Genomic DNA, 9,658 nt, shown 5'->3' with positions numbered 1-9,658 from the left:
AACAGATTGAATGATTGTTACACAGGCTGGTTTTCACCTTATTTGGGCTGAAACAAGGTGATGCTTTGTCATGCTGCTGTTCAGGTCTTTGAAACACTGGCTTTGCACTTATATTCTATATTGGAATCTGCACTGAACATGTGGACATTATTACATTTTTTTCCATTTAACTTTTTCCATTTAACTTTTAACTCCTTGCTTGCTGTGCTTTTAGATTATTTATTGCATGTCTTTTACTTAAAATTTGTGGAATATGCTGGAACTGACAAAATGTCTGACAGATGTTTATGTGGGATGAAGAAATTGCTCTGCAACTATGAGTTTGGTGAGGCGAACAACAAAAAGCTCAACACTGGTATGTTCAGAAAGCTGTGCTTACTCAACATATCAGAGCATTGTTTGGAAAGGAGGACGAGGAGGAGCAAGCTGTGGACTGGTCTCACACATTCTCCGTGATAGGACACAAACTACTGTCACAGTACAAAAACTGCGCCCGCAAAAGGACATAAAGTACTCCTGTCAGAGTCTTGTTTCCTGTTTGAGTCCTGTATGAAAACACCATTTTCTGCAACATTTGGTTGGTGAGTTTGGACTTTTCACCAGAGTAGTTTAAATGAACCTTGTGTGTCTGTGACAAACAGTAACACCGTTGCAGCATCTCACTAACCACCAGTGGATCGTTTAGTTTGAAGCCGAACTGAAGAGAAAGCTTTGATCGCTGGTGCAGCGGTCGCTGTTCTCCAAATCCTCCCCAATATCTTTTCAGTGAAACTACACTGAACTGTTGAAAGCTCCCCCGTCCCGCTTTTCATATTGAAGTTGCTGATGTCGCTGATGATGTCATCAGGCCGACTGTGCCGTGCTGATCGTGTTGTTGGCAGATGGAGAGTATGACGTAGGAATCTCTCAAAACACTAAAACCACTGAGCACGCTCTCCTGGCGTCCACGCTACGTCCAACAGATGATTGTAGGCATCATTCAATTTTAAAGGTCAGACGTTGTCTCAGGACACATTCCATGTAGATCAGGTACAGACCAAAGTCTTCATCTACAGAGACACAACAGTTCCATCTCAAGCAAACAACTGGACACAGAGACGAGGATAAACTTCCTCGAATCAACAAGATGGATGCTGAACTGAACACGAGGCTCACGGCAACATGGTGAAGTAGATCAGCAAGTACGTCAAGGGATGAAGTGCAGTGACTGCAGTGGAATACATGTAGTGTCTGTGCAGTGGAGGACATGTAGTATCTGTGCAGTGGAATACATGTAGTGTCTGTGCAGTGGAGGACATGTAGTATCTGTGCAGTGGAATACATGTAGTGTCTGTGCAGTGGAGGACATGTAGTATCTGTGCAGTGGAATACATGTAGTGTCTGTGCAGTGGAATACATGTAGTGTCTGTGCAGTGGAATACATGTCGTGTCTGTGCAGTGGAATACATGTAGTGTCTGTGCAGTGGAATACATGTCGTGTCTGTGCAGTGGAATACATGTAGTGTCTGTGCAGTGGAATACATGTAGTATCTGTGCAGTGGAATACATGTAGTGAGTCACTCAGCCACACCTGTCATGAGAAGGTAACCGTGGTAACCTCTCCATCATTTGTTTTTATTAAGAAGAAGAAGAAGAAGAAGAACTGTGTGCACAGGAAATGTAAATCAGGTCACATGACCAGGCTGTTTTTTCCTGTTCTGATGAGACAGGAGTGTGTGTGTGTGTGTGTGTGTGTGTGTGTGTGTGTGTGTGTGGGCACAGCTTGTCATGCAACATCGCACAATGCGAACATGCTGTCACGCAATGTGGTTGATTTCTGTTTCGATGACATCACACACACACACACACACACATGCGCGCACACACACACAGACACACTCACACGCGCACACACACACTCACACACACACACACACACACACACACACACGTGTGTGACAGTTGTGGGGACATTACATAGACTTGATTTCCTGGAGACTCACCCAAAACATAACCACTGTTCACCTAAACCTGTCCTCAGTCTGCACCCTGGAGTGGAATGATTTAAATTGTGGGGATCTGCATTTTGTCCCCACAACGTGAGTAATACATGGGCACACGCACACACACACACACACACACACACACACACACACACACACACACACACACACTCACACACACACAGTCACACACACACACACACACACACACACACACACACAGTAAAATTGTGACTAAAACTTGTATTTTTCTGGAAATCCTCCTAAATTCCCTCTTTGTGTTTGTGAACAGGACTGACAGTGAATAAAAAATGAAGAAAAAAACTTTATTTATCCATCCTTTCATACAGGAAATGCAGCTCAAAGTGCTTTGAAGCAAAGAAATCACATAAAAAGAACATAAACATAAAAACAGAGACAGAAAACAAACAGAAAATAAAACAAGTTGAGAATCAGAAAACACAGGATGACATAATAAAATACAGGTAAAGACACAGAAAGTTCAAGATTAAGTCAAACAGAACACTGAAAAGAAGAAGAGGAAGAAGAGGAAGACGAAGAAGAAGAAGAAGAAGAAGAAGAAGAAGAAGAAGAAGAAGAAGAAGAAGAAGAGGAGGAGTAGAATAAATGTGAGGCGAAGCACCAAAGTTTGAGCTCTGTGTCAGGAAGTGAAGTGAAAGATTGACGTGAAGAGATGAAGAGTGTGTTCAGGGAAGAACGATGAAGCTCGTCACTGTCTGATGTAGAGAAATGTGGACAGGTGGACAGGTGGGCGGGTGGACGGGGGGACGGGTGGGCAGGTGGACGGGTGGACGGGTGGACGGGTGGACGGGTGGACGGGTGGGCGGGTGTGCGGGTGGACAGGTGGACGGGTGGACGGGTGGACGGGTGGACAGGTGGGCAGGTGGGGGCAGCACTGAGCAGCTGCTCAACAGAAGAATAATATTGCAGAGTTCCCAGCATCCTCTGTAACAAACGAATCAGACGTATTGCGTCGTCACAGACAGACGTGGCATCTTTGTGTTTATTACTGTGAGTCCATTTTCCTCGTTTTCCTTCTGCTCTACGGATTCTCCTCAAATTCCTGGATGACGTGGTCACTGAGGGAGGAGCAGGGAGCAAAACAGTTCAAAAAGGGAGTAAAACAGTCATAAATGTACACACACAGTGACCTTTGTTATTCCTCAGTGTGTTTAAACTGACCTGAGATCAGACTGACGTCTCAATAACTCATTATTGTCTCATCAGTGATACATTTACTGCAGTACTCAGACAGAAATACTGTGAAGAGACCCTTTAAGGTTGGGTCACATGTTAAAATGTGTTCAGGTCTGGATGAAGTCAACGTGATGTCCCCCGAAGGCATAGAAACACGTGTGTGTGAGCGTGACTGTGTGTGTGTGTGTGTGTGTGTGTGTGTGTGTGTGTGAGTGTTACGTTTCTGACAGGAAGTGAACAAAAAGAGAGAAGACACCATGTTCAGTCTGTACTACCACAGATACCACAGCACAACAACTACTACTATACTAGTACTACTTATACTACTACGGAGATTATTAGTGATATTATTACTACTGCTGTTGCTATTTGTGATACTTCTACCACAACCACTGATACTACTACTATTACTACTACTTCTAACCCTAACTGATGATTTGTCAAATATTTACGCTCATGAGGAATTTAAGGGGAAATTCAAAAACCCTTAAAATCTCGATCATTTGTCCATTAAGGGCTTTTCAAATTAAGGTGTTTGGAAGAGGTTTTTCAAATTAAAGGTCAAATGAAGGATCTCTGGATAAAAACACAGTGTTTAGTGTGAGGTGTGTGTGAGTGTGTGTTCAGGGAGTTAAGAGTTAATTAAAGAGTAATGGAGGATGAAGTCAGTCAGCTCCTCCTCCTCTCAGTCCAACTTCTGCTTTGACTCGTCTGTTTGTGGTTTAACAGACACAAACTGTCAGACACTGCAGAGACCAAGACGCAGCGCTGTGAGTCCACACCTGTCTGTCTGTCTGTGTGTGTGTGTCTGTCTGTCTGTGTGTGTGTGTCTGTGTGTGTCTGTCTGTGTGTGTCTGTCTGTCTGTGTGTGTCTGTCTGTCTGTGTCTGTCTGTGTGTGTCTGTCTGTGTGTGTGTGTCTGTGTGTGTGTGTATCTGTCTGTGTGTGTCTGTCTGTCTGTCTGTGTGTGTCTGTCTGTGTGTGTCTGTCTGTGTCTGTCCGTCTGTGTGTGTGTCTGTCTGTGTGTGTCTGTCTGTGTGTGTCTGTCTGTGTGTGTGTGTCTGTCTGTCTGTGTGTGTGTGTCTGTCTGTGTCTGTCCGTCTGTGTGTGTCTGTCTGTCTGTGTGTGTGTGTCTGTCTGTGTGTGTGTGTGTGTCTGTCTGTCTGTCTGTGTGTGTCTGTCTGTGTCTGTCTGTGTGTGTGTGTCTGTGTGTGTCTGTCTGTCTGTGTCTGTCTGTCTGTCTGTGTCTGTCCCTCTGTGTGTGTCTGTCTGTGTCTGTCTGTCTGTGTGTGTCCGTCTGTCTGTGTCTGTCTGTGTGTGTCTGTCTGTCTGTCTGTGTCTGTCTGTGTCTGTCTGTCTGTCTGTGTCTGTCTGTGTCTGTCTGTCTGTGTGTGTCTGTCTGTCTGTCTGTGTGTGTCTGTGTGTGTCTGTCTGTCTGTCTGTGTCCGTCTGTCTGTGTGTGTCTGTCTGTCTGTCTGTGTGTGTCTGTCTGTCTGTCTGTCTGTCTGTCTGTCTGTGTGTGTCTGTCTGTCTGTGTGTGTCCGTCTGTGTGTGTCCGTCTGTGTGTCTGTCTGTCTGTGTCTGATCATGTTTCACTTTTTGTTTTGGCTTTTTTAATTTATTTATTTTTCTTTGTAAACTCTGAGAAACATTTACCTTCATAATCAGCTGCAAACTGTTTAAACTGGTTAAACTGTTTGAACTGATTAAACTGTTTAAAATGATTAAACTGTTTAAACTGGTTAAACTGTTTAAAATGATTAAACTGTTTGAACTGATTAAACTGTTTAAAATGATAAACTGTTTAAACTGGTTAAACTGTTTAAAATGATTAAACTGTTTAAACTGGTTAAACTGTTTGAACTGATTAAACTGTTTAAAATGATTAAACTGTTTGAACTGATTAAACTGTTTAAACTGGTTAAACTGTTTGAACTGATTTAAACTGTTTCGTGTTAATAATCTCATCAGAAGCGCTGAGTTTAAAAGTGTTTTTCCGACGGCTGCAGTAACTTTACACAGAACCTTAAAACCAGCTGTGGAAGAAGTACTCGGATCCTTTACTTCAGTAAAGTAGTAATACCACAGTGTAAAAATACGCTGTTCAGAGTTAAACTACTGCATTCAAGACATTAATGAAGCACAAAAGTATGAGCATAAAATGATTCTGGAAGTACCAAAAGTATTCATTGTGTGTAATTACTGACGCATTCATGTGTTCATCAGTGAATTGATTGATTTGATTGGCTGTCCATTCTGCTGCATAGTTCTATCTATAATCACTTATTAGCTGATTAAATTATTCATCTGAAACTGCTGAAAATACATGCAGTGCAGTAAAAATACAAAATTTGGAAAAAGTACTGCAGTGAAAGTACAAAGCAGCATAAAGTGAAAATATTCAACAACATACACGAGTAACATCAGTCCAATAATATCAATAATGTGTTTTTGAATATTTGACACATGAATATTTTTATCTTCATCTCTGAACCTCGAAAGTTTGAGAAGAAGAGCAGGAGGTAGAGAAGAACAGGAGGAGGTAGAGAAGAACAGGAGGAGGTAGAGAAGAACAGGAGGAGGTAGAGAAGGAGAGGAGGAGGCAGAGAAGGAAAGGAGGTAGAGAAGGACAGGAGGCGGTAAAGAAGGACAGGAGGTAGAGAAGGAGAGGAGGAGGTAGAAAAGGAAAGAAGGTGGTAGAGAAGGAGAGGAGGAATGAACTTAATGCTTTTTATAGTGTGATGTCAGTGTGATGTCACTGTGTGATGTCACTGTTTGTCCTCAACCTGTTTGTCTTTGTGTGTCTCTCGTAAAGGTCACTGAATGACCTTATCAACATAAGCAAAAAATCTGATCACATGACCTCCATGGATGACATCATGACGCCGTTCTCCACCGAGGTAACAAACTCCGCCCACACACAGATAATAATTATTGATTATCGGTTATTGATCTCATTTGTTTAAGTCAAACTGTAGACATGAGATACGAGGTTTCCAGCTGCTGTGCATTCAGAGAAAAGAGAAATGAATCCGCTGATACAAACAGGAAGCAAGACAGATCTGTTCAGGTGTGCTCAGGTGTGTCATCTCCTCCTGTCAGGACCCGTCCTCCGTCAGCCCCACGGCCACCGCTGATGACGACTACTACTACGACTTCCCCGACCTGCTGTGTGACCGGGAGTCGGTGCGGGTGTTCAGGAGTCGCTACGAGCCACCGCTCTTCTGGATGATCACGCTGGTGGGTGGAGCCGGGAACCTGGCCGTGGTGTGGATCTACCTGAACTTCCGGCGGAGACTGAAGACCATGACTGACGTGTACCTGCTGAACCTGGCGGTGGCCGACCTTCTATTCCTCATCACGCTGCCGCTGTGGGCGGCTGAGGCGTTGCACGGCTGGAACTTCGGCTCTGTTCTCTGCAAGTTGAACTCCGCCCTCTACAGGGTGAACCTGTTCAGCAGCACGCTGCTGCTCACCTGCATCAGCGTCGACCGCTATGTGGTCATCGTACAGACCACTAAGGCGCAGAACTCGCAGGCGGAGCGCCGCCGCTGCAGCCGGCTGGTGTGCGTTGGGGTGTGGATGCTGGCCCTGCTGCTCTCAACACCTGAGCTCGTGTTCGCCAGCATCGCCGAGGCGGGCTCACAGCAGTACTGCAGGATGGTCTTCCAACCTCACCTGGGCAACCGCACCAAGATCCTGGTTCTGTCTCTGCAGGTGAGCATGGGCTTCTGTCTGCCCTTCATCGTCATGGCCTTCTGTTACAGCGTCATTGTCGCTAAGCTGCTCAAGACCCGAAACTTCCAGAAGCACAAAGCCATGCGCGTCATCCTGGCCGTGGTGGTGGCGTTCATCGTGTCCCAGCTGCCCCATAACGGCGTGCAGGTGATGGAGGCGATGCAGGCCACCAACATGACCATCAAGGACTGCGACGAGATGAAACGCTTTGACAAAATGGGGCAGGTGCTGAAGAGTCTGGCCTACATGCACGCCTGCCTCAACCCCTTCCTCTATGTCTTCGTGGGCGTGCGTTTCCGCCGCGACGTGCTGCAGCTGCTGCACAGCTGCCGCTGCCAGCCAGCCAATAAGAGTCAGCCGAGTAAGTCCTGCAGGAGTCCGCTGAGCTCCACCAAAGCCTCTGTGATGTCGGACAGCGAGACCTCGCAGGCGCTGTCGCTGTAGAAACATTGACTATTGCAACTTCCTGTTTGTACTGCAGCAGCTGTGATGTCGACAGACGACATCATCACTCTTCCATGACGCCCTCAAAATCTCCTTCGTTTGTTCTTTACAGACATTTCAGATTAAGGTTTGAAGTTCAAATTAAAAGAGCAGTGAAGGCCACAAACACACTGATTCACGTTTGTGTTTTCAGACTTCATTTTATGGGATTTTTCTTCAGCAGTTAAAACAAATGAAAAACAAAGGAACCCAGAACATTTAAGGCCTTGAACGCATCATCCTGACATCTTCAGACTGTTTTCCAGGACTCTCCAGTGCGTTGAATGTAAAGCTTTTTTTTAACAAACTGTTAAAATGATTTGCTGCTGTTATTGGAGCGGTCATATGACATCTGTTTTCCTCACATGTTCACTGTGTGTATGTATCTTCCTGTTTGAACAGGAGAGGCATCACATGGAGGAAGTAATGACAAGTCAAACGTCTGCTGGGACGTAAACGTGATTCTTCTCTCGGTCTGCTGTTTGTTTCTATTCTGTTACACAACAATCAGACTTTTGTGTTACTGTCAGACTCCTCCACCGAACGCCACCGCTAGCCGATAGCGTCCGCTAACACGGCCTCGGTGTGGATGTTTGCCTCTTCATGCATGTACAGTGTTGTGATGTGAAGCGTGTCTCAGACGTGTTGATGAAACATTAAAGAGTGTAAAATGTGTGCAGAGTGTGTGAGCGTGAGAAGCAGGAGGAAGCTTGTCAAAACACAGTCACACTTGTTTCTTCACATCCTTCCTCTTCATCCTGTTTGTGTCTGAAGAGAACGCAGCACAGAAACCAATCACAGTGTCAGTTACGACTGGAATAACCACTGAGGCTGCAGGACGTTGATTTCACTTTCTACCTGTAGTGCAGATGGAGAATAACACCTGCAACAGGTGCTTTCTCCTTCATTCTTCCTGTGAGGGCCTCTATGAGCCCCCTCCTCATCCTCAGACTCTTCAGAGAGCATTCAGATGGAGAAGCTGCTCAGAGTCTGAACATGAAGCCACCAATGAGAATCACTCTCTAACAATGACTCTTCATGACATCAGAGCAGTCAGCTGACCCAAAAGAGGAAGCTGACCTTCAGTCTGCATCTGTGTGTGTGTGTGTGTGTGTGTGTGTGTGTGTGTGTGTGTGGTTTGATGTTTCAGGTCTGATGAGAACAAAAATAAACTGAAAAACAAAATGTGACCGAAAGAAGAAATAGACACACACAGAGACAGACAGACAGACAGACAGACAGACAGACAGACAGACAGACACTCAGACAGACAGACAGACAGACAGACAGACACTCAGACAGACAGACAGACAGACAGACAGACAGACAGACAGACACTCAGACAGACAGACAGACAGACAGACAGACACTCAGACAGACAGACAGACAGACAGACAGACAGACACTCAGAAAGACAGACAGACAGACAGACAGACACTCAGACAGACAGACAGACAGACAGACAGACACACAGACAGACACTCAGAAAGACAGACAGACAGACAGACAGACAGACAGACAGTGTAATTAGTTGAAACTGTTTCGATAAACTGAAGGTGAAAACAAATGTGAGGTCTCCAGGACTCATTTCCTCCACACAGGTGTGGTCTACGGGGCTGTTACCTGTACGTCCGCCACCTGGTGAAGTTCAGGTTCTGGCTTTTAATTGGCCAGCAGCAGGATGCTTCATGCAGCCAATGCTGCAAAACAACCTGCAGCAGACAGCGCGCGTCCATCACTGCTGACGCCCGAAACCAGGACTGTTTCTGAGCACAGATCGGTTTGTTGTTCTCGCCTCGCGCAGCGGAAACCTGCCGCAGCGCCGCTCACCACTTCCTGTCAGCCCGCTCTGCACTTCCTGCTGAGATTGACAGAATCAGTCTGGACGAGTTTCTGCGAGTCTGAAGAAGCTGTTTGTGTTCAGGTGGATTTTTTCTGTTCTTCTCAGCAAGTCCAACACAACAACTACAACACCTGAGTCCACAGTGTGTGTGTGCGTATGTGTGTGCTCATGTCTTACTAACGTTGTGGGGACATAAATCTGTTTAAACAGTCACATGCAGGTCCTCATAACAGAAAGCAATAAATTTAGGATGAAGACGAGTTAAGGACAAGTCTCCAGGAGATGAATGTGATGTCCCCACAAGTGATGAGAACCTAATGTGTGTCAGTGTGTGTGTATGTGTGTGCGGGGGTCAGGTGACCTCTGACTCAGGTGTGTGTGTGTGTGTGTGTGTG

At 45.6% G+C, this 9,658-nt stretch overlaps 1 protein-coding gene across 1 annotated transcript; it reads left to right on the top strand.

Moving 5' to 3' along the window:
* Positions 1-3,907: 3,907 nt before the first annotated feature.
* On the top strand, positions 3,908-8,095 carry ccr9a (chemokine (C-C motif) receptor 9a). The gene is made up of 3 exons (XM_076745551.1): positions 3,908-3,970; positions 6,015-6,099; positions 6,302-8,095. The coding sequence occupies exons 2-3, from the start codon at positions 6,058-6,060 to the stop codon at positions 7,379-7,381; spliced, it is 1,122 nt and encodes a 373-aa protein (XP_076601666.1). The 5' UTR covers positions 3,908-3,970; positions 6,015-6,057; the 3' UTR covers positions 7,382-8,095.
* Positions 8,096-9,658: the final 1,563 nt, after the last annotated feature.

The sequence above is a fragment of the Chaetodon auriga genome, chromosome 12 (genome assembly GCF_051107435.1).
Source record: "Chaetodon auriga isolate fChaAug3 chromosome 12, fChaAug3.hap1, whole genome shotgun sequence".
In the NCBI taxonomy this organism is placed as follows: domain Eukaryota; kingdom Metazoa; phylum Chordata; class Actinopteri; order Chaetodontiformes; family Chaetodontidae; genus Chaetodon; species Chaetodon auriga.
The sequence above is the reverse complement of the archived record's forward strand: the minus strand, read 5'-3'. Positions and strand labels throughout refer to the sequence as shown.